Genomic DNA, 24,688 nt, shown 5'->3' with positions numbered 1-24,688 from the left:
TATTGTTCACGACTGTACGAACATTGCTACAATCTGCCGCGGTGGGCCAGCGACTGTGCTACAGAGCACAGTATCCCGGGTTCGAATTCGGCGTTGGCTACTTCATGTGAGGGGCGGTATTTAAAGACGACCTTGCACAGGGATTCCCGAGCCCTTTAAAGGGGAAATGAGAAGGAATTTTAGGTTTACTTTTATTTGTCAATTTGACAAGCACCCATTTTTGCATTACCTGTCTGCTAGTGAATGTAAATGCATTCTTTTTATCCGTTTACTATATACCGATCAATCTCTGAGCAGTCGGTGCCGAAATTCGTGGCACGCTGCTGAGGGAGCGCAAAAATAGGCTTTAATGAATGCGCTACCAGTACAGCAAAATAACCAATTCTGTGTGCGAACTTTTATTTGCCTTCACTGCTGTCCTCGTCACTGTTCCGCGTTGTTTAGGTTTGCGACGATCCAACCTAGCAAATTTGGTAACAATCTCTCTCGAAAAATAGCCCAAGCATGCGAAAATATTTTAGAGCGAGTGAGTTTTGCAACACAACAATCTTTCAAACACATCGTTGAACAGTAAATCAGAAATTCTCGAGATGTCGCAATGGGAACTTTCCTGTCCTGTAAGTGTTCCTGCCTCACATTTGTGAAAGTGCGCATGTGATATGCATATACATTTAGATAGGTATGCGTGTCGTACGCTGCAAAATTCCCTGTATTATCAGAATCACACTTCTCTGGAGTGGTCAATCAGCTGACTTTGCCGCCATTTTTTTCAAACGCAAAGGGAAAAAGAAGCAGAGGCTGATGTCACAATAAGACCACGCATGGTCACGCCGCATGCTGGGTCCAGTCGCATGCGTTGTAGGACAAACATAACTACACCTTAGCAAAAAGCTACCACGGGGCCGTACTGGGGAAGGCACAGTCCGCCGCTTGCCGCTCGACTACTTTAGAGAAGTGCGATTCAGACTGTACATTGCCCTAACTACTCATTTATGCTGCCGCAAGAAACATCTTCAAACTTGGCCTACAGATTCACATCAAGGGCGTCGATGACAAGACCTTCCGAGTGATCGTGGAGTACATGCGAACAGGTCACGCTGACATCAATGTTCAGAACGTCATCGACGTCTACCACGCCGCCAACAGCCTACAGATCACGCCGCTCGAGACCATGTGCTGGAACGTGAGAACGTCTTTTCTCTTTCGCATACACGTGACATACACCAGGTTGTCGTCGGTGCTTCAATTTGCTATGACGTTGGTCATGAGTGAAAGCAAATGCCAAGGGAACGCTGTACTAAGATTTTAAAAATTCAGAGGTTTAACATCTGAAACCTACACAGGCTGTGAAGGGCGTCGCAGTTTGTTTTCCAGTTTAACATCATGTGAAACCTACACAGGCTGTGAAGCGCGTCGCAGTTTGTTTTCCAGTTTAACATCAGCCACCTGGAGCTCTCCTTCACCCAAAGCATGCTACATTGGCGTTCTCGTACATCATCCCTATCACAATGCGGCAATCAAGATGGCGAATTGAACCGGCATCTTCATTGTCGCCAGCAGAATGCTACAGCCGGTGAGCCACCTTGCCCTCTCCCGGGCGCCTTCGAAGAGCAACATTATTATGATTGCTTTTGGGAAAGATCTACTTAGCGAGCAGTAATGGCGATCTCAACATTACTAGATGCGTGTTCTCAAAAGGGAAACACTTCTCGGCTTTAATTTGTGGCTCAGCGTTTCTTTGAGCACGGGATCCTGTCGGAAGAGGATAAAACACGACGAAAACCCTTACTAGCTTCTCGCTCCTTCTACTTGGGGAAAAATACGTAATATTGAGCACACATGTGGAGGAATACATTACGAAAGTATATTGAACTCTTTGTGCGTTGTTGTGAAAACATCATATCAGTGTACTATGATTACGCTTTCTGCAATCTTGGCGGGAAGAAAGTCCTCTAATACAACAAAAACAAACAAACAAAACAAATAGGCTATACCAGGGACGCTGCCGCAGTGGACTACGTTGAACGTCTTGTGCATGCTGCAGGTGGTATATGGTCAATATAGGGCGCAGGAATAAAGTAACCAAACACGAAAGTTACATTTCTCAGTCCATTAATAGGCTTACACGTCTAACTCATATAAAAGCTAGTGGCAGTATCTTAACCTAATTTTACAATCGTGCTCGCTGCCTATCCCTAGTGGGCCCGTTTGTTTTGCAAATGATGTTTGTGCACCAAGATAAAGAAATGGCACCCTGTTGCTGGCACGCGAGGCAGTCATTTGCCGCTAGAGCCCACCGAACTCGTAAATGGTTAGGGCTCCTTACTGCATGCGCTTTCGCTCCCTGTGGGGACGGACACGTCCCGCCGTGGTCAAATGCCTCGATAACTCTCTGCCTTGCTGCCAGAGACTTCTCACGCCGTTTCCGTACCCTACGTTTCGAACGCTTGGGTGTCATAACTGAGCAAGCATGAAATATGTCTGCAACATTTTCCACACCTGTAGGTCTTGTAACCCCTGATGAGTGCACGTTTGAGTTCGATGGATTGTAACTACAATGGCTGTGAGAGCTTTCTCAAACGCGACCGCTTTGGCTCGGATCGGCAAAAGTACTGCCAATCTGTGCCTCTATGAAAGCAGAGGGAGAGCATCATGCCTGGCGCAAAACAGCGCCATGTCTGCATGCAAAAGATGAATGACCTAGTTACGGCTTTTCCTCTACACAGTAATACCAAAGTAAGGCGTATGCGTGGTATGGTTGCAAAGATATAAGTGATAGCAGTGTAAACAATGTGTTATGTGTAGACAATGTGTAATAGTGTAAACAATGTGTTATATAAGCTTATATATTTCTTCGATAAACAAGTTTTATACTAAACGATGTCGACGCCAAAATGCGATCGTTCTGCAAAATTTGAGCAAGAAAAGTGCAGCGGTGAGCGCAACATATTTTTTTGAACACGCGCACCCATATATTCAGGACCCTGTACAGTGAAAATTACGGTTATGGGAAGCATTTTGTGGTTGGCTGGCTATCGCGCCTCTTTTGAGGTTGTACAAAATATAAACACATGGAACTAAACCATCCTCCGTGTGAGGCAATTATGTGCATGTGGATGACGTAAGCTCGTCTATTCTGACGAGATCGACAAGACGACTGCATAGCGAAGGTAGAATTACGGCGGCGTGTAAAACTATGACAGACATCAATGACACACCAATCATAAATAACGGCAACAGCAGCGTGGCGACCCCAAAACACTTAAAACACGAGGTCGCGGGATCGAATCCTGGCCGCGGTGGCCGCATTTCGATAGGGGCGAAATGCAAGAACGCCCGTGTATTGTGTATTGAGTGCACATCGATGAAAGCCAGGTTATCATAATTAATCCATAGTCCTTTACTATACGGCGTGCCTCATTATCATATCGTGGTTCTGGGGCGTAAAACCCAACAACCTAACTTGATTTTTATTGACGAATAATACAAGCTGCTTTGTTTGGTAAATGCCCGAAACGATTTGTCAGAGCGATTGAATGGGAATTGGAGGCATATTATATACGATGCAGCGAGTGTTCGGAATTGCAGCACGCCACAAGGTCAACAAGACATGCAGCGTTCGAAACTAGCACGCTGTTGGCACTATATATGTACACCTTGGATCCGAGTCAAGGAGTCCTAACAAGCTTAATTGAATCAGTCCAAAACCACATGAGCAGGCTTATACTGAGAATTACTCCTGTAATTAGTGGGCGCAACAGTTGGAATCCGCTAGCGTTATATAGGGCTTTGTGGACATCGATGGGAAAAGCGTTCGTCCTGCAATGGACATAAAAATAGGCTGAAGATGAAAGATGTTCTTGTACGCACCAATTAGATTTTTAAAAAAAGCTATTGCTAGCCACTTGGCGTGGGGGTCATTGTTTCTCGTGGTTTTATTGCGATAGCAATTATAGGGACACTCCAAGCGCATTTCTGCAGTTGGCGTCGCCATGAGGTTCCGTATAAAGTCCTAGGGCGATAAACATTTGGAGGATGCTGAAGTTTCACATTCTGGCATTCAATGATCCGAGCAACTGCAGCTCGTGTAAGCGTAATGTTTACCCAGAAATGCTGGCGGTGAACGCTGTGCACGAAGGCGAGCCTTAGGTAGAAAAGCGGCCTCTTGCATAAGCCTCAATGCGAAAAGGCCAGCGCCATCTAGAGGTGTTGCAAAGAACCGTGCGCGCCGCTTTATGGCGTTTGAGATTTGCGCGCGCAAATGTGGGAGGGCATGGCCGCTCTATGAATGGTAGAAACGCTGGAAAAGGGGCTTACGGGTTTTTTTCTCGTTGTGTTTTCTCGTATATTCAAATTACAATCCGACTGTATCTTGTGTAGGTTGTGTGTAAGTCGTACTTTACGATTTTTCTACGTATGCTAGCTTGAGAAATTCAATTACTTCAGTAACTTCTGTGCGCCACATGGATGACCTGGGTGCGCGTGGTTCGACATTCTTTTTGCTGAAACGACGTCTGACGCAGGGCGCCGGATTTTCTGCGACACGGGGCCCTTAACGTTATCGCGTTAAAATTGTCGCCGCGCGCCGTATGCTGTATGCGTGAGTGAAAGTGCGCGAGGTTGAGCCGATGATCGCTGCTCAGTCTCGCGAGCGAAAGGGAGGAAAGCGACGAGCAAGCGCTCCGTCTTTCGTCACGCACAAGGCTCCGGGGGACGGGTAGAGATGAGTGGAGGGCGCGCTTCCCTCCAGGCGGACCGGGCGCCCGCGCGCGTATACAGACCACAGCGCGCTTAGTTCTCGCGGCTTAGCCCGCGTTGATGCGAGCGGAAGCATGAAGGTCAACTAGCTCGCTGCTGCTGCGGCGCTTAGGCTACACGTTCACACTTGGTCTCGGAGCAGGCGGAAATGGCAACACAAAATCCGCCTGCTTCCGCCCAATCGCCCAAATCCGCCCAATCGCTCTAGGTTCGATTTTTTTTCGGCACGGTGAAGCGGACAGCAGGTCTGCTTCACTAGAAGCTGCACTAGCATGTAAACATCCGGTCGTAAAATTTAACATATTTGGTTGTTCATTGTCCATTTGTAGGAAAAACTAGCCAAAAGCATCGAAACCGTGTCTTCTTCCTCTTTGATGGTAGACGAAAGTTAACGGCGACGCACGCAGTCGCGCGAAATGATAGCTTTTAATAATTGATGGGCCGATGAATAAAGATACCGCTCGAAATGGTGCAATGAACAGCGCCACCAGGCGGACAAACGCACGCAGACTAGATGGACGTAGGCGAAAGCGGCAGTGGTTTCCGCTGCAGTGGCGAAACAAATGTGTACATCTTGGAAATGCGCGGAAAATATTTTCCGCCCGCTTTGGCCTTTGCGCCCGCTTGCCGCTTCCAAAGTGTGAACGTTGCCTTACTCCACCATTTTGACAGCGTTTCCGCGGTCATCGAGTGAGATGTGTTCATGTTCGTGTGCGCGCGTGAGACAATGCTTGTTAGTCTAGTTAGTATGCCTATGTTTACACATCTATACGCTCGATATAACTACTATCTTTACTTAGTACAGCTATCCCATGGATTTGCTAGCGCAATCGATACTTCCTCTTTCGGGCGAAACTGCGACTTTTTTTTATTACGATAGTAACTACACGGACAATATAGGCAAATTTTCACCACCACTGTCGCCGTGATGCTTCGTACTAAGTACAAGTGCAATAATATCACGCCCCGGCCACCGTATCTTGTGGGAGAGAGAAAGTGTGTGAGGGTGAGCCCAGAAAGAAGCGGCTAGATACGCGCTATTTTCCCGCGCGTTCAATCTTGGAGGTCACTGATCAAAGTTGCGCAAGGCGAGGGGGGGGGGGCACGAAGGTGAGCGAGTGGCAGCATAGTCAGATGCGTTGTGGGATGGGGGGGGGGGGGGGGTGCGGAGGGTAGAGGCTCAGGTCAGCGCGCATCTCCTCCTCCAGCTCGGCCATTGCTGCGCATGAATGTCCGCATGGTTGTACACAAAATGAGCCTGCGTGTCCTACTTTAGAAGCAGCCTGCGGCAGGTGTAAAGACTGGGCAAGCCGAGAATCTCTGGTGACTTCGTGTGCGCTGCCGTTCCGCGCGCCTAGATTTAGAAATCGTGTAGTTTAATCTTTCGGATACGCGTTTAAGCGAGAGGCAGCACGAAGCATTCGTTTCCCGCTGCCAGCTCTCTTCATCAAGCGACTGTTATGGCAGCGAGTGTTAACCGTCATCCAATGAGACATGTTCATATTTGCCTGTGCACTCCTGACACCGTGCTTGCTTGTTTAATAAGTAAGCGAATGATTACTGCAATTTATACGTACGATAAAAATGCGTACATGACATCGAGTTGTTGCTGAATACAATGACTGCTATCCCATTCGATGACATGCCGTTTCGACAAAATATGCCTTCTTTGGTGCTTCTGCTTTCATTGCTCTTTGTCCAAGCTCTTTGAAGTGACGCAACATAGTAGTGACAATACACTGAGTGATTTATTGCTCTGCCCTTGAGCTTTAAATAAGTGAAAACTACGTTAAAACCGGCTCGTTTTTGCATCCCTTCTTGCTGATAAGAAAGTCAGGCGCGTAAGGTGGTGTTGGTAACAAATTTATTAAAATTCTGCTGAGGTATGACCTGGCAGGTTCGAGTCCTAGAATGGCCCCGCACGAGGAGCGGCTCTTTCGGCCCAGGCAACGAGGGCTTGCTGTCCTCTTTGACCTGGCGTTCTCAGCAGCTCCTCCCACGTCTGTTATGTGGGAGTTGGCAGGAGCGACAACACTCGCGCACCCAAAGAATGTGATTTTGGGTAGCCAATGTTTGATTTGTGCAGTTTCGACATATTGGGTTCCATTGCCCGTTGGTTATTATGCCCAGTCAATGTGGGCTCGCGAACGAATTGGTTTGCTTTCGATGAAGAATCCAGGCTTGTGCCCGCTTGAGGCTTGCGTTTGGAGGCGGATATATTCGCCTTTTATGCTTGCCGTAGTTTATTTCGAGGTATATCGTCGATGCCTCATCCATGGGATCTGAGTCTTAGGGTTACACCTCCCGGTTGATCAGACGTCGCGTCAGCCACTGCACCTCCTCATTTCCTTCGATTCCCCGAATGGGCAGGGGCCCATACTAGTTCAATAACCTTTTCATTTGTGAAGTTCCGTAAACACGCGCCGCGCAGACGCCTATGCTGCTTCTCGAAGAGTTGTCGATTGCCCTATTGGAGTCGCTTATGACGGTTTGCACGGAGGGATCCGCGATGGCCAAAGCAATGGAAGTCTCTTCCACTTCCGCGGTGGACGGTGTTTTTATGATCGCGGCATTGAGGCTACTTCTCGCTCCGGTCATGACACTCATTACGTAACTTTGCTGATTTTGCTTTACTTGCATTGACATACACGGCGTGTTGGTTGTTTTTGTACCTTTCTTGAAGGGTCTTGACTCTGGCAGACCGCCTCTTGTCGGGCTTGCCAGAAAGCATGTACCGGGTTGGAGGTATGATAACCAACCGCCGCGTTTGAGCGCACCGAGAAGTGTGGTTCGTCCTGCTGAATTCATAATGGGATTCTGTCCGACCTTACTGAGAATGACCTTGCCAGTTGTGGTGAGGGAGAGTTGTTCCCGCTAGGTCGGTTTTTTGGGTCTCCATGAGTTGGTCTGGGGCACTTAGCTCAAGTAATCATTCAGTGTTCACATACCTAGGGAGGTATAACAGTTATAAACACCGAGGCTTCGCTGGTTAACCATCTGCTTGGGAGGTATTATTTTTTATTTGTATAATGTTTTTTTTTGTTTTTATGATGCGTGAACTTATCTGTCCTAATAAGACTTGCAACTTCCAATTGACATGATTATTGGTTTTGTCATTGTAGTACACATGTCTTATTATCGATTCCTGGTAGAAACCCTACACAGAGTAGGCAGTATTCGTAAACAAAAATAATTAATAATGTTAGCTTATGTTCACTTAAAGCGCAAGTAAGTCTTCCTACCGCAGCGTCTCGTGGTTTAAAGGACGATTTCGCCTTTATCTTTCACACGCTCCCAGCAGTCGGCTATTTTATCCAGCCAGCTCATCCCCTCTCCCTTCACAGCCACTGAAATGGTTTATATCTTTAATTTAAAAACAAACACAGACCATTCAGCACCCATTTTCAGTAAGCATAGCCCAAGCCTGGGACGATCTGCTCACCTACATCGCCTTGATGACTGACCAGTTCCAATTCAAAACTGCCGTAGAAACATACCATTCTTCAAGAACTGTTTGTACCGCCATTGTGTATACGCATAACCTTAAGGTGTAATAAATAAATGAAGCAAGAAAGACATGTCTGCCTTTACAACATGTACAGTTTTCCGGCGATTGTTGGCAGCAAGCCACGTAGACCAAACCAAAATCATTGAGGCCCGCATCAGGTGGTATCAGCCGATGCCCAAACTTCAAAAGTAAATGACTATTGTGAGCCGCTGTTGAGCTGCTTGAAGGCAATTAAGGATATTTGCGCACATCAAAGATGGTGTTTTCTTGCAAAACATATGCAAATTAACTCGGCAGAGTTCTCGTGCAACTGTGAAAGTATACGGCAGCAGGAAGCACGTAAGAGCTAGGTCGTAATTGAACGGGGTCGCGATAATGTAAAACTATTCCACTCCTGTTATTCCGAATCCAACCACTAGTCCTCCGCGATTGGTCAAAATTTTTCAGTCTGAACAATCTTGATCAACCACAAAAGGGCTCATTGCGGATTTGCCTTAAAACATAGTTATAGAATAGATGTGTTTTCTCAAGTAGAACTACAAATACAACTGCGCCAAGTGAATGCAAGAACAGAGAATGGGTATCATGCTGAGTGAAGGCCACTTTATTTGCACGTGCTTTATACTTATCGTCCAATTTTGAACCGCGTACTATTTTTCTAGCTCATACAGGGAAACGTTAAGGACCGAACTTCAGCGCGCTCTGCTGGTGGGTTGTTGTGGTGTGCAGAAAGTGTTCGAGAAGGAACCCATGGAGCGGAGCCTTCCGGCCTGGATCGCCGCCAAGCGGCTGAACATGCCGAGCGAAGAGAAGCAGCTGTTCCGCTACATCACGCACAACTTCGACGAAATCGCGAAGACGGAAAGCTTCTATGAGCTGGACGCCATGCAAGTCAAGGAGATTCTACGCGCCGACGTCATCAAGGCCGACGAGTGCGTAGTATAGAGCGGTGCTCGCATTTTGCCCTTTCGATAAGCAATGTCTAAAGTTGATGGCCAAGATGCATGTCTGGCTCCGCATTTGTATACAATAAGTGGTGTCCAGAACGCGACGTCTATGACGCGTTTCCGCCTGCCAAAACTGCTTCCGCTGCATTCAAGCAGCAAAAGCATACCTCTTAAGATCCTTTATTAAAATCCAGAGGTCGCCACCCTATGAAGCGGGGATTTGGGCACCGCCAATTCTCAGATAGCACAACTCAGCACAACTCGGGGCACGGCAAATCAAGGAAGGGAACGTAGAAGGAAGGTAGTGGTAGTGCCCTACCTGCATAAAACGGCACATAAACTTTAAAAAATGGCTAGCCGGGTGGACACAAAAGTGGTCTTTTCAGCACTAGAAAAGCTGGCAAAAATATGTCGATTGACGGACCCGTACCGTAAGCCAGCTGCCGAATGCTCTACAAATCATTGAAAAGCGCCAGTGGGATGCGTAGAAGCTGTTGTATATGAGCTTCCGCTGTCCTGTGGGAAAAAATACATCGGACAGACAGGGAAATGTCTTAATGACCGTCTACGGGAACATTGCCAAAATGTGAAAATAAGCAATACGGTCATCTGTCGACCCACTGTCAGGAATGCAGCTGTGCGCCGGTGTATGGATCCTGCCGAGTTCTTGCGAAGCACAAAGATAAAGATGTGCGAGAGATTATTGAGGCTCAGGCTATCTGGCGGAATAGTGACACGTGTGTTAGTGCCCCTTCAGTCGACTTGTTAGATAAAGAGACGGCTTTTTTGGATGAGTAAGATTTGGATAAAGTGGCGTCACTGTGCATAGGTTATATAGGTGTATTTCCTGAAAATCAAGTTGTTGAAGTTAGCGCATTGTGGTGTCGTCTCCCTTCCGTCCTTGTTTGCTAGCGCTAAATATGCTTTCAGTTTACCAACACGTCTAACAAATGGCAACGCTTGGGTGCCCTGGAGATCCTGCGCCATGTGCTTTGATATTTATTTATTTATTTCTTCATACTGTCAACCCTCTGCTGAGGGTTCTTACAGGGAGGGTTTAAATACAGGCAGACCATATATACAGGTGCATCAAGCGGCAGCGGAAGCACAAAAATACATGTTTAACAATTTTGAAATTCACAAACATCACTGGCTTCTGCCACAAAGCTTGGTATTGCGTTCCAGAGTTCAATCACGGCAGGGAAAAAAGAAAAATGTAACACATCACTGTGAGCAAAGTAAGGACCTAAAACATATTGATGGTTAACACGACTGCTTCGTTTTCCTGGAAGCTGCACCTACTCATCTTTGTTAATTTTTAAATGTCCATGTAGTATTCTGTAAAACACTTTCAGACGATTTTTTAGCCTTCGTACTTCTAGTGTTTCGAGTTCACAAGACTGCAACATCAGTGTAACGGAATCTAAACGGCGGCACTTTGAGCATATGAAGCGCGCGGCACGACGTTGAACTTTTTCTAACTTTGTAGTCATTTCTTTCTGATGAGGGCTCCAGATGACTGAGGCGTATTCAAGTAAAGGTCTAACAAAAGTTTTATAAGCCTCAGGAGCACCTGAGGTTATATAACCTCAGGTGCTCTCCTGAGGCCTCTGTTTGCCCGTTACATGTGCCCTGCTGGAGCAGTTCTTGTAGAAAATGCATCTAACGTCTGTGACTATCAAAGTAACCCGCCTCTTATACAACGTAGTCAGAACCTTGCTCCATCAGGGACAGTGATCACAAAATGGGGCGTCCGTGCCCACCTCCACACCGCGCAGGCAGTCAGCGTCGGAGCGTAAACAAACTCGACCGCCCTTCGCCATGCCGGCACGCCTAGGGACAAACGCACGCTACACCCGCAAAGAAACTTCTCCACAGTAGTGCCTAGGCAGAGTCACATATTCAAGGAGCGAAGGCCCCCAGATTTTCTCTCTCGCACTCGCTCTTACTCGCGCCTGCGCAGAAACGTCGAGCGCCATCGAAAGCCCCCGCCCCGCTGTACCTACTAGCAATTGTAAGAACGCCACCCCGGAAGAGAGCGCTGATGGTGGTTTTCGGTGCTGGAATTTGTCACACGCCACAACATATTTCCGGACGGAGCGGGCAAGGCCTGGCTAAAAGAAGCATCGGCAAATCCGGTCGTAGGTGCGGGAGACGCTGAGGTGACCTGCGGTTGGTAAGCCGTGAAGTTCAAAGAAAACAGCTGAGCAGACATGCTTAGGAATGACGAGGAGTAGGTCAGGACCGTTGGGGCGAAAGTTGTGGCGGTAGAATACACTAACCCGGAGGGCAAACATTTGAAGGGACGAATCTGAAGGCGAACCAATGAATGATGGCACACAAGGTGGCATCATGACTTTGCTCGTCGGCGCTTTGAGCAGTTCACAAAAGGAGAAAACGCAAGCGTCGTCATCGGTGTTAGGGACGGTGGGTGGTTCATCCACTGGATAACGTGATAAACAGTCTGCGTCTTGATATAGGCGGCCTGATTTGCACACTACTATATAGGAATATCCTTGTAGCCGCAGAGCCCAGCGACCAAGCCGGCTGGTAGGACCCTTGGTTGAAGAAACTCTGCAGAGTGCGTGGTGGTCCGTGATTACAGAGAAGTGCGTGCCATGCAAATACGAGTTGAATTTGGAAAGCGCTCAGACGATAACTAGGCATCCACGCTCTGTAATAGCATAGTTGCGCTCCGCTGCTGTAAGGAGGTGGATAGCACGATCTTGTCCCAGTTGACGTTGGGCTAAGACGGCTCTGATCCCGTAACAACTGACATCGGTACGCAATTCTGCAAAAGAGAACGGGTCAATATGCGCCAATAAATATGGAGTGGTGAGAATGTTAGTGAGGTGGGCAAAAGCGGCAACATAATTGGGACCCGACGCAAACGGCTCATTCTTCTTTAGAAGCTCAGTAAGTAAGCGGTCGGGAAATCGCTGCGACATCTTTCCCGAATCATTGGAGTAGGAGCATGTCTACATAACTTCGAAGGTCTTTGACAGACGGAGGTACAGGAAAAGACGTGACAGCATGAATTTTCTCCGCGCCTGGTTGAATACCAGAGGCGTCGACGTGGTGGCCAAGCAGTGTAATATACGAGCGGCCGAAGTGACGCTATGATGAATTTAGTTGGAGCTCAGCTTTGCGGAAGATTTGCAGAATAGCTGATAAGCTCTCGAGGGGGTCCCAAATGTAGGGAAATATAGGAGAACGTCGTCTAGGTAGCAAAGGCATGCTTACCACTTCAGCTGTTGAAGCAGAGTTCATCATACGTTCGAGCGTTGCTAGGGCGTTGCATCGACGGAACGGCGTAACTTTGAATTCATATAGGCCATCAGGGTTGACGAACGCAGTCTTCTCTCGGGCCCTTTCATCCGCTGAGACCTGCCAATAGCCAAACTGAAGGTCTATTGAGAAGTAGTTGGCACCGTAGAGGCAAAAGATACTCTCGTTAATGCGAGGCAAGGGGCGGACGTCCTTTTTGGAAATGCGGTTTAGATGACGATAATCTACGCAAAAACACCACGTGCCATCTTTCCTTTTAACGAGCACAACGGGCGACGCCCAAGGGCTCGACGAGAGTTCAACGATGCCTTTTGCAAGCATCTTGTTCAGTTCATCATGAATAAGCTTAAGCTCTTAAGCAAACACTTGGTATGGCGGGTGATGAATAGGACTAGCTTCACCTATATCTATGTTATGCTTAACACGTGAAGCGTGACCCAATTGACTATTGTTGAGGCTGAAGATGTCGCAGTAGGAAGCCAAAAGGCGGCATATAGCTGCTGCTTGTTCAAGCAATAAGCCCGCAGCAATCATTAGACTAAATGTGGCGTCGAGGCAACTTGCATCCTGTGGACATGCTGAAAAATCAGAGCAGGCATCTACTGCAAATGAATGATGTGGATGGAGGATGAAGACATGGAGATAACTGGTCAGCGCTGTAAAAAGAACTGAAACGTGGCGGCCAGCGATGCTTATATGGGCAGTCCGCATTCCAGTGACGGCAGCGGTGTTGCCATCGGCGAGGCGTAAGGCTCGTGTAATAGCAGGCGTGACAACTTGCTTCAGTAGACGATGGAGGTTACCACCGATTATGGACACCTGAGCTCCAGTATCAATTAACGCGGTCAAAGGTACACCGTCGACATGAACATCAAGTGGGTTCTGGTTGGATGGGTGAGTCAATGGAAGATTTCGGCACGATGACAATAATGCAGCACTACCCCTAGGAGCTTGAACGGTCTAGTTTTCCGTTCAAGAGAGTCCATAATTGGTCGGCCACAAATAGCGACATGGTTGGGGCGAAGGGCACCAACGGCGCTGAGGTGATGGTGAGCGAGTGGGACGAGTGTCAACTAAAGTGTCAGACATAGGAGACCTACAGTGAGGCGAGTAGCGGCGAGAATCTGCATATCGGCGAGGAGAGGGGGAAAATTAGCTCCAATACGGGTACGTCCAGAAGTTGCGGCAGTGGCGAGCTACATGGCCTGTTTGGTGGCAACAAAAGCAGATTGTCTTGTCGTCCAGAGGTCCCCACTCATTATGGTTGCGGAACCAGGGAGGACCATACAGGTCGCTGCGAGCCACAGCTGTCGCCACCGGTCTGACATCAGGTCTTGAGACAGAGCAGGCAGCAGGAAAACCGAGTTTGGCAGATCCTTCCGCACAACTGCCTCAATGAGGGAGATCACTGATGCTGATTGTCTATGTGGGCGTGGACGGAACGGGGCTGGACTTGTAACCTCGAGCTCGCAGTGAATATGCCTCTCGTTCTCGTTGAATATAGGCTAGAGTAGTAAGGTGGACGTGGTTTGACCTCGCAGCCTTCTTAGTGAGACAAGAGAACTGTGGGATGACGCGGCGGCTTTTGGCCAGCTTGAAGAGGGCCCATTCCTTGACAATGACGTCGATGGTGGAAACATTGTCGTAGATGACAAATTGAACGCGTCAGCTGTGATGCATTTGATGACACGGCCTGCTTTGTCAATCTCAGCCATTTTCTCTTTGGCTTTCCGACAAAAAGCAAGCACGTTTTGTATGTACGAGACGTACGATTCAGTGCAAGACTGCACTCAGCAAGCTCTTTCAGCCAGTTGGCGACCGGCCGCGTTTCCGAAGAGGTCGTGGAGCTTCCTCTTGAAGGCATCCCAGCTACACAGCTCGTACACGTTTGTTTGGAATCAGCCACGCGGTGTTCCACCCAAGTATGTTGTTCTGGTTAACACGCTCATACATGCTGAGCCTAAACGACAACATTATTTTGGTCGGAGCATATAACAGGATTTTCTGGATTGGTAACCGTGGCGTACTTTGTTGATGAAGTCGCAGATGTGGATGCAGACGAGGTGCCGTCACCGGGATCCATGATGTAAAGCTGGATGGTGTGGACGCTGCGGAGCTGCGCGGCCAGGACGGAAAGCGACAACATCCATGAAAATTTTATGCGAAAGAAGACTGAAACGCTGAAGTCTATTTACAATGTATTTTTACAAAAACAACTGCAGCGCTAGCCAGTTCGGCCGACAGCTCGAGACCCAGGAGCAGTTCGTCTTCATAGGGGCGCCCGCGTGCATCGTCCAAAAGAAACACGCAACATTCATGTAGCAATAGGATTCGGTAGAACGCGAAAGTGAAGCGTGTCTGTGCAGAAAATGTTGCATCTTTCCATCGTGAACTCACGGTTTCTTTTATCCGGTTTCGTACTGTCTTGGCCATCCAGTTAAGCTGCGACGCGCTCTGCTTCAGGAATGCAAGTGACAGGGTTCGCAACGTGCGCTGCGAACAAACGCGCAAAGGTGTTCTGCTATGGGCTACCGTGTCTCTCGCCGGACCGAAACGAGATTCACCCTTCGGCGTCGTTACCTTTCTGGACCGCTTAGTGCAACAGTTTTCTTGGTGCCTTCTCAAGTGAAGCACTAGGTGGCGTGTAAGCACTGCTGATGCATGTTGACGCTGCACTCCGTATTTAACGACAAACCACGTGTGGAAACTGCGTCGTCACCTCAGCAGAAGGACTACACTGCCAACATCAGGCTTTCAACGATCATGTTGCTGTCACCGGGCTACTGCTGCTGTTGAGGTGGCAAGGCAAAGGCATGCATCTTTTTCACTATTTCGTATTTCCCAACGCAATCTTGTATGAGGCGGAAAAGAAGAATGTAGAGACGTAAGGAGACAGAAAAAAATATATAAACCGCATCTTCGGCACAGGAGGGGGAAAAAATCCACTTAGTTGTAATTTTTCTTTGTGCAGGACCAGACCTCGGTAGAAAATCACACACTCTATATTTATTTATTTATTTTACAATACTTCAGACTCTGTTGAGTCCAGGCAGGAGTGAGCACATACATAGACATTCACTACAAAGATATGGAAAGAGCAAAAAAAGATGCATCATTCAGACATAGCTCTCAATTTTGCGAGGAACACTTCAACATTGGAGTTGTCAACAACGTCCCTCCGTAACAGATTCCAGGCTGCTACAGTGCAGGGGACAAACTGAAGAGTTGAATGTATCAATATTTGTACCATACTGTTCGAGCTGTTTGCCATTACTGCAACGAGTGCTGGCGCCAGACACGGGGGTTATGTAGCGAGACAAATCAATTGGTAAAAAATCATGATACATGAGAGTTTTGGCACGCAAAACCCCACAATTTCATGATACATGAGATACAAGAGCTTTAACTTCGATTCCGCCCGCCTAGACTGCAGCGACTCGAGTCCAAGAAAACTAACCATTTCTGTAATACTGTCAGTTCTCCTGTACCTATTACAAATAAATATTGCAGCCATCCTCTGTATTTATACATATGAGTCTACCGAAGTAAAAATAAGGGAATATATTTACAGCTAAGACTTAGCCTTGATCAAAAATTTCTAGCCCACAGGGATGAATGCTACGAAAGCGAGCACCAAAACTAGATGCACAAAGAAGTTTCCCGTGAGACAAAATATACGGCGAGAAACCAGTTTCATAGGTTGGTACATTTTCGCACGTTCATTTTAAGCTAATCTATCGCGAATAAACATTACTGAAAATTAATTTCTGCGTGTACAGTCACATATGGCGCAGGTCGTGCAGTCACACTGCTTCTCAGGCAGTCTGAATATTTCACATACAAACATCTCTGACATTTCACAGGCTAGTAAAGAGAAGTTACCTGAAGGTGTTCTCGCTGGCCATCGTTTCTGGCCCATGGCTGCTTCCAAGAACTGTTCATTAACATGAAGAGGCACATGAACGCTCTGCGTGGTCCGAACTGTCGAAAACAATGACGCATTCGACTGCTCTCTTCCAGGGGCTAGGGGTCACTATCGCGGAATGACATTAGCCTGGCGAAATTGACTTTTCGGAACACATTCGCCTGATTCACTTACGACACGTCGCTACACGTCAGAGCGCTCGGGGGCGCTTTTAGTCCTGGATGCGCAATGGAGATCCGACAGAACCACGTGGCTGCCACAACTTACGTTGCTAACGCGGCGTCAGCCGCATCAACAGACATGCCTCTGCAGGTCGTATGTGTCCACCTTGTTTATTACAACATAAGCAGTGTTGACGTATTTTTGCTTTGAGCCTGCATTTATTCTGGCGAGCGGCCGAATTTTGGCTCTATAGCAGGCTTTCTCGGGCTGCTATCTCGGGAGGCTTCCGCATCGTTAACATACAGTTCATAGTATAACTAAGTTAGTCATACTAACGCTATGGTAGTCGCGATTCGGGTGTAAGGGGACGAAGCGACCAAAAGTTCCATGAACATATCCACTGATTGTGAACACCGACGCTAATCTGCCGGGGCTTGTGCTGAACAGACGGTGCAACGGATGTCAGGTGCTCTTGAATCACCTCGCCATGTACTTCGTTGCCTTGACTCCTTCCAGTGAGCTGGCGCTATACAAGTCTCTTATCAACTGGATTCACTACGACTGCAAGGCGCGCAGCAAGTACGCCAGCAGTCTAGTTGAGGCCATCCGTTTCCAGGACATGTCGGCCGCCCAGGTCGAGGCTTTCAAAGCCGTCAAGGTGTGCCCCGAAGTTCAGAAGTACTTCGACGTCAGCCAGCGCCTACCTCAGGCGTAAGTGTCGTGTCGTACCTTTATTCCCTGCAGCGTAATCTCTGATTTTGCCACTACTCAGGGGATGGGGTGCTAACGAAATGAAAGTTGGGTGGTGGTAACAATTTTCGAAGCATTCTCACATTGTTGAGTCCGTTGTTTTCTGAATAACTTCATCTTATTGTTACGAGAAACGTTTAAGGCTGAGAAAGGAAGTTACGGCATCATAAGCGACAGTGATGTTGTGTGTCTTATCACCGACTTTTTTTCTTTTTGTCCTCATTAAAGCATTTACATGGCGTCTTTATGCAACGAACTAGAAGGAAAGTTTTACCCGATCTATTTTTGGCTTTTCCCACGTTGTCCGTCGTTGCAGTCATTCAAAATTACATATAGCCACTGAATGAATTACATTAAGTTGCGTACGGCTAAATCTAATATATGCCCTAACCTCGACTGACGGAACATGACACGCTGGCGAAGAAAGGCTGCGTCAATGTCCCGATCACGTCTGAACCTGTTTTCTCCTTGCCTCTCGCTTGTCACGCCATTTCGCATTGAAGACGTGACACTATATTGGCAGCTGTCGTGCACGACTTGGAAACAATGGTATCCTTCCAGTAGTCTGTGTAGCATACCAAATAGCTAGTCTACAAAACACTGTTTCGGGCGAGACGAAGTCTTTCTGTAAACTGGGAAGAGTGTGTTGCATCGCGGTACCATGAGGTATCGCAAGCGCACGCTGCCGAAAAAGCAATTAAACCCACATTTTTTCTCAGCCATTCAATTATCACTGTGGCGCAGCCGCCGCAGTGACTCAGTGGTAAATATGGCTACTGAGAACGAGGTTGCAGGTGCGATCCCCTGTCACGGTGGTGCATTTCTGTGTGGGTGAAATAGAATACTTTGATTTAGGTACACGTTAATGAACCGCAATTGGCCAAAATTATTCCGGCGTTCCCCACTACATCGACCCCCATGGCACTACTATCGCTTCGCTACATTCAATCCCATGAAATCTCAGTCAGTGTAGCACGTTCTGCAACATGTTTGCCTCGGTGCCCACCGTCCGTCTCCCTTCGAGTGCACTGTCAAAATTATTCTGGAGCTCCCCACTGCACCGGCCATCGTGGCACTACTATCGCTTCCGTACATCCGATCCCATGAAATCTCAGTCAGTTGAGCACATTCTGCTAAACGTTTGCCTCGGTGTCCACCGTCCGTCTCCCTTCGAGTGCACTGTCAAAATTATTCTGGAGCTCCCCACTGCACCGGCCATCGTGGCACTACTATCGCTTCCGTACATCCGATCCCATGAAATCTCAGTCAGTTGAGCACGTTCTGCTAAACGTTTGCCTCGGTGCCCACCGTCCGTCTCCCTTCGAGTGCACTGTCAAAATTATTCTGGAGCTCCCCACTGCACCGGCCATCGTGGCACTACTATCGCTTCCGTACATCCGATCCCATGAAATCTCAGTCAGTTGAGCACATTCTGCTAAACGTTTGCCTCGGTGCCCACCGTCCGTCTCCCTTCGAGTGCACTGTCAAAATTATTCTGGAGCTCCCCACTGCACCGGCCATCGTGGCACTACTATCGCTTCCGTACATCCGATCCCATGAAATCTCAGTCAGTTGAGCACGTTCTGCTAAACGTTTGCCTCGGTGCCCACCGTCCGTCTCCCTTCGAGTGCACTGTCAAAATTATTCGGGAGCTCCTCACTGCACCGGCCATCGCGGCACTACTATCACTTCGGTACATCCAATCCCATGAAATCTCAGTCAGTGTAGCACGTTCTGCAACATGTTTGCCTCGGTGCCCACCGTCCGTCTCCCTTCGAGTGCACTGTCAAAATTATTCTGGAGCTCCCCACTGCACCGGCCATCGTGGCACTACTATCGCTTCCGTACATCCGATCCCATGAAATCTCAGTCAGTTGAGCACATTCTGCTAAACGTTTGCCTCGGTGCCCACCGTCCGTCTCCCTTCGAGTGCACTGTCAAAATTATTCTGGAGCTCCCCACTGCACCGGCCATCGTGGCACTACTATCGCTTCCGTACATCCGATCCCATGAAATCTCAGTCAGTTGAGCACATTCTGCTAAACGTTTGCCTCGGTGCCCACCGTCCGTCTCCCTTCGAGTGCACTGTCAAAATTATTCTGGAGCTCCCCACTGCACCGGCCATCGTGGCACTACTATCGCTTCCGTACATCCGATCCCATGAAATCTCAGTCAGTTGAGCACGTTCTGCTAAACGTTTGCCTCGGTGCCCACCGTCCGTCTCCCTTCGAGTGCACTGTCAAAATTATTCTGGAGCTCCTAACTGCACCGGCCATCGCGGCACTACTATCGCTTCGGTACATCCAATCCCATGAAATCTCAGTCAGTTGAGCACGTTCTGCTAAACGTTTGCCTCGCTGCCCACCGTCCGTCTCCCTTCGAGTGCACTGACACCGACGATTGACAGGGGTCATGCGGTCGGTCGTGTGCAAAGGAGCGACTCCAGGCGACCTATATTTACACCGCTAAGCGCGGTCTACGAGTCGCCGCCTCCCCAGGAGGAAACATTTCGGCACATGTGTCACTCCCTTGTTAATTCGCACCTCTTTTTCGCACGGGAGGAGTTTTGATCTCCGTGAATACACGCAGCGCAAAACACAGGATTAGTACCTGCTTGCGTCTCGTTCGCCTCAAGCTGGCAAACATTACCGCACAGTCGGGCCATCCCCGAGTCAACTTCTTCTATCGCGCACATTCTTGCCTCTTCCTCCTTTTCGCGTGTTTTATTCTAGAGCTGCCGTCACCTACGCTGATGACAAGCTCACTACGAATGTTCTGAAATATAAAGTGGCAGTTTGAACTGTAGTTGGAATATAGAAGAAAATAAAGTGACAGTGACAGAGGGCGATAGAAGTACTCTAGGCGGTATTTTGTCACCACCCTAGGAATGGAGTGTGCCTCCGGTCGCACCTCTAAAATATTGTTACGTAAATTAAACGCCAGCCTTATTCCGACAGTTTGTCTCACGCGCCGCTCATTGTTCTTGAAGTTTTTCCGGCTCTATGCATGGAGCTCGTTGTAGCGAGCGGCTCACCTGAAACAATTGTTTTTATACGAAAGCGAATATATGCGACTGCCGCTTCGCGAGCACTTTGGTCGTGCGGCCTCCGCCACTTGCGGGTAATGATGTGCCTTTCCTTCTGAGTCAGTGTCCTAGTTCGCTTTGCTAATTGATAATGCGCTATCGGATTTAGAGGATGCCAGTGGATCATCTTGCAATATCGCATCGCCTTCCCCTGATTTAGTATGGTTACACTTCAACAGACACTGCCGGGTAGACGTCGATCTTCTATACAGGCTATAGACTGTATTGCGTGCCATTTGCAGGGGACAGAAGAAGCCTGACAAAGGGAGAGAATACGCTCAAGCACACAAGGCAAGTACTCCTTAGATATTCTGACAACGGCTAATGAATCTGTTTGAGTGTACAAACAATAAAAAAAATGGCATGTGCGGAGCGTACGACAAGTCGCCACGTACACGATGTGCATAGGCCGAGGGGTGCTAAAGCAAGGTTGTAGGCGTAAGGCTACCCTTTTCGAGTCTACTTCGGTGGAATGTAATATCATTATAATTATACGACTCGTGTACTAAAATGCTTCGCTGCAAAGCGAAATGCACCGAAAGGTCACTGCAGATACGATCAAGCAGAAGAGTGCATGAAAAATATACATTTAAACAACAAGATTACAAGTAAGCATGTCGGCAAAATATGCGTAGAATTATGCTTTCTTTTAAGATTTGCTAGAAGGAGATAGACAGAGGTAGGACTTGTTGTTTTTCAGCGACCTAGAGACGACATTTGAAGGAGTCGGGGGCTTATCGCGAGGGTGTCACCCACAAGACGCACACGACCCTACAACTCATGTTTTCGACCTGGTCATGCGCAACTGTAATTAGTACTGTTAAGGCGTCTTTGACACCACTACGAGCATTTATCTAAGACGATGGTTATGGTAGCAAACTACGCAACAAAAAGAAAATATATTCATAGCATAACCACACAAGCTTACACATAAAAATTTCGTAACTGGAGACAGCCGTTAGAAAATAAGCATATTGCAGTAATATTGGATCTTGGGCATCAATAACTATGAAAACATCAGGGCCAGCATTCACAAAAACCTCGTATTCTACAATTGCTCGTAATAGCGAACGGCAGGCAACTGTGATGGTGGGCATACTATCGCTAAATGCGGCCAGCCAGTAACAAAGAGCACTTAGAAAAAAAATCTTTGTGAATTCATCCGCAGGTGCCGCTCAGGTAAAGGCACAAAAAAAGAAAAAGAATGAGATCGACGTAACTCTCTGGAAAGCTGCTGCGAGCTTCGAGATTTTCATCCGTTTGAAGAACGGCACACATTTATTGAGAAAAGCTGCGCGCTTGTTAAACATGCAAGCCCATGTATTTTTGCCTGGTAATATTGGATAGTATCGGTATGGGGAGAACCTCCTCCAGGTCAAAGTATAACGGAGAGGCCCATGCACACTGAAGGCGAAACACGTGTCGCGTACCGGCGCTGGTAACGCACGCCGCTGTCAGCACGACCGCGCTGGCTGGCGTTTTCTCCTCCGCGGCAATCATGTGATAGCATCCGTGCCCACGCGGTCTCTCAAGCAAATACATCATTTGTCAGAAGAACCCTGGTCCTTATACGTCTTTCAGCTGTTCAACGGGCTTCTAGCGCGCAGAGATCAGTACATATTTAGCAGTTTTACGCCTTATCCGTCAAAATGCTGCAGCAATCCCTTTAGCGCAGCGCTTTCATGTAGGATTCACTTAGACACTTATGTTGGATGCACCTTCTTTGATAGAAATTTCCATTGTTTGCTATTCAGTGAACGCCGCGCGCCTGTGATCGCAGCAGTTGTTTTCCGCAAGGTATTTAAAACGGTACTGCGTACTTTTTTATTAAGTAGGAGGCCATAATAACGCGCTTGAGCTCGATGATATATCGTCAACTTTCGCCTTCAGCGCGCAGCGCAAGGCACAGAAAGAAGCGCTATTTAAAGTATTATTATTTTTAGCAGAGGCTACTGGGCTAATGTCATTCATCTTCTGCGAGCGAAAAGCTACGTGAATTTGGGCCGCGGGCCCATGTTCGCCGAACCGTTTGTATGTAACGTTAGAAAATCGCTGAATAATTTACCTTCTTTAGTGTAACGACATTTCGAACGTACTTGTGGATACTCCTTTTATATGTTTTACAGCCCAGCAAAAACTCACTTGACAAGAACGACGAGCTGAAAGTTCAACCTTTGTATCGCGCAGTAACATCGGAACGATTTTACGACGCACAGGCAATCGCGTGCGCATAATTAAGGGACCCTATAAGACTTTTTATCGAACTCGAGAAATGCATTAGAGAATATTTCGGAACTACTGCGCAGCAAAAAGCACTTCAATGCGTTCAGCAGGAGCGGAGGCATTGGCAATGAACAATTGCCTTTGATCCCCTTCGCAGTGCTCCCGCTTCTTCAATGTCTTGCACTGCGAAGGCTACGGCGGAGCCCGCAATTGCGTACGCGAGAGCGGTTTGCGTACGCGAGAGCTAGGGGCGAAGGTAATGCGCATGCGTAGACACAGACGTAGTGGTTTGCGCATGCGCAATACCGTCGCCCCTAGTTCGTGCGTACGCAAGCCGCTTGCGTCCCCTAAGCTAAAAACTCTCTACTGAACATCACCGGGGCGGGCAGCTATCCTTGAATTTGAGCCCCTCTATTCTAGATAGCGACACTCTCCTCCTCGCACTCGCTTTCCTCCTCAATTCTCCTCAGATTTCACTCTCCCACTGGACGGCGAGTTGCGCACGGCACGCTTTTGGGGCCAGCGACCGCCGGTCGCCGCGGAAGAACGAATGCGCGCGCTTTTTGTTTCAGTCGTTTGAAGCGTTATTCTGGAATTCATCGCCTAATGAAATTGATATGACTAAGGTAACCTTTTGGTGGGTCATGCTGACGAAGATTTTCGAAAATCGACTCCAAGATAAACTAGCGGAAACCCTCTAAACAATCGCTATCATTCAGTGGCATTAATGGCCCCGCGGCTTGGCCATCCATATCGCGGTGGAGTAGGGTATGCGAAAAATTTACGCAATGCAGACAATTCGAGCGCTCATTTGATAGGCGTGGTCTTTAAAAGAAACTTGGTAACGTAAGCACGCATATACATGATGGTTTTTTACAGTAAATCTACCACTATTGAGGGCACCGAAAGCACTTGAGCCAATGCCACTACGCGAGATGCATTCTGGGCTTGCGTGAAGAGTCAGTAAACGAAAGAATGCACGCACTTGTACTTCGCTAGCGTCCCTCCATAATAAACCATCAGCATGCATCATGTACTTTCTACCAGAACTAAGGGGCCAAATGCTACGCGCATAGTTCGTATTCTATAGCAGCCGCGAACAGGGCCCGTAAGTTGCGCGATTTTCTTTCGTGCTGCTGGCTGCTTACTGCACAGCGGATGCCGACATAACTTTTAGCAGCGGTAAAGTGATATATTGTTTTCATTCGGGATGTCAGAAAATGAAGGCTGGGCACCTACAGCATGTTTTAAAAAAATCAGGCCACATTCTCCAATTCATGCATAAGAACATAAATTTATTTGCTTTGACTGGAAATCATATATGCGCAATTTTTTTCTTCAAGAGATTCGCCGCCGGTGTTCCATAATTACCGACACTTAACTCTACGGAGCTGCTGAGCTTCTAGGCGTGCGAGTACTAATTATTGAATGAAAAATAATTGTTTAGATATATGTAGGCGGAATTAAGCGTCCGCGACTGGTACGTGATTCGGAAAAGGGAAAAAATGGCCTCGGACATTACCCTCGTAGTAGTTGTTGCGATCCGATAGTTTATTTTTCTTATTGGTGAGCATAATTTGTAGATAAATGCAACTCCCAATGGCACGCCAGTTAGATCGTACTGAACACGAAATTTGCACTAAATATGTGCGCAATGTACTGTGCTCGATAAACTAACCCCATGCATGAAAGTTCGCTGCGCCGGTTAATAGAGCCCGCCAACAAATTTTTGAGAAAATCATTTCTTTTTTCGCTCTAATTCAGGCAAGAACCCAAATTACTCGCTGGAGAAAAACAGGCCGCACGACCTCCCGTTTTCTTCCGGGGATTGCAAACAACGCTATTCCTTTTTCCCGTCTGCTGCTCCCCCAAAAAACGCAGCAGCCAGGCACTCATCCGGCAAACGAAGCTCACCTAACTTGCAAAACGCACATGCGCCGTGGCGGCGTGATCAACACATGGCCCGCAAATGGCTGCCGGAAAAAAAAGATTAAAAAAGATAGCTCGAATAAGTTTCATATCGTCTTCTTGACATGAGGGTG

General features: G+C 47.8%; 1 protein-coding gene across 1 annotated transcript in view; it reads left to right on the top strand.

The window, feature by feature from the left end:
• LOC135909000 (uncharacterized) overlaps nucleotides 1-24,688 on the top strand; it is a 50,603-nt gene that overhangs the window by 4,352 nt on the left and 21,563 nt on the right. Inside the window, exons 3-6 of the mRNA XM_065440864.2 lie at nucleotides 1,031-1,183; nucleotides 8,996-9,198; nucleotides 17,105-17,299; nucleotides 20,666-20,714. Coding sequence (XP_065296936.1) covers nucleotides 1,031-1,183; nucleotides 8,996-9,198; nucleotides 17,105-17,299; nucleotides 20,666-20,714 — 600 coding nt within the window. The remainder of the gene's footprint in view (nucleotides 1-1,030; nucleotides 1,184-8,995; nucleotides 9,199-17,104; nucleotides 17,300-20,665; nucleotides 20,715-24,688) is intronic.

This window comes from Dermacentor albipictus, chromosome 2 (assembly GCF_038994185.2).
Source record: "Dermacentor albipictus isolate Rhodes 1998 colony chromosome 2, USDA_Dalb.pri_finalv2, whole genome shotgun sequence".
In the NCBI taxonomy this organism is placed as follows: domain Eukaryota; kingdom Metazoa; phylum Arthropoda; class Arachnida; order Ixodida; family Ixodidae; genus Dermacentor; species Dermacentor albipictus.
This window is presented reverse-complemented; position numbering and strand designations above follow the sequence as displayed.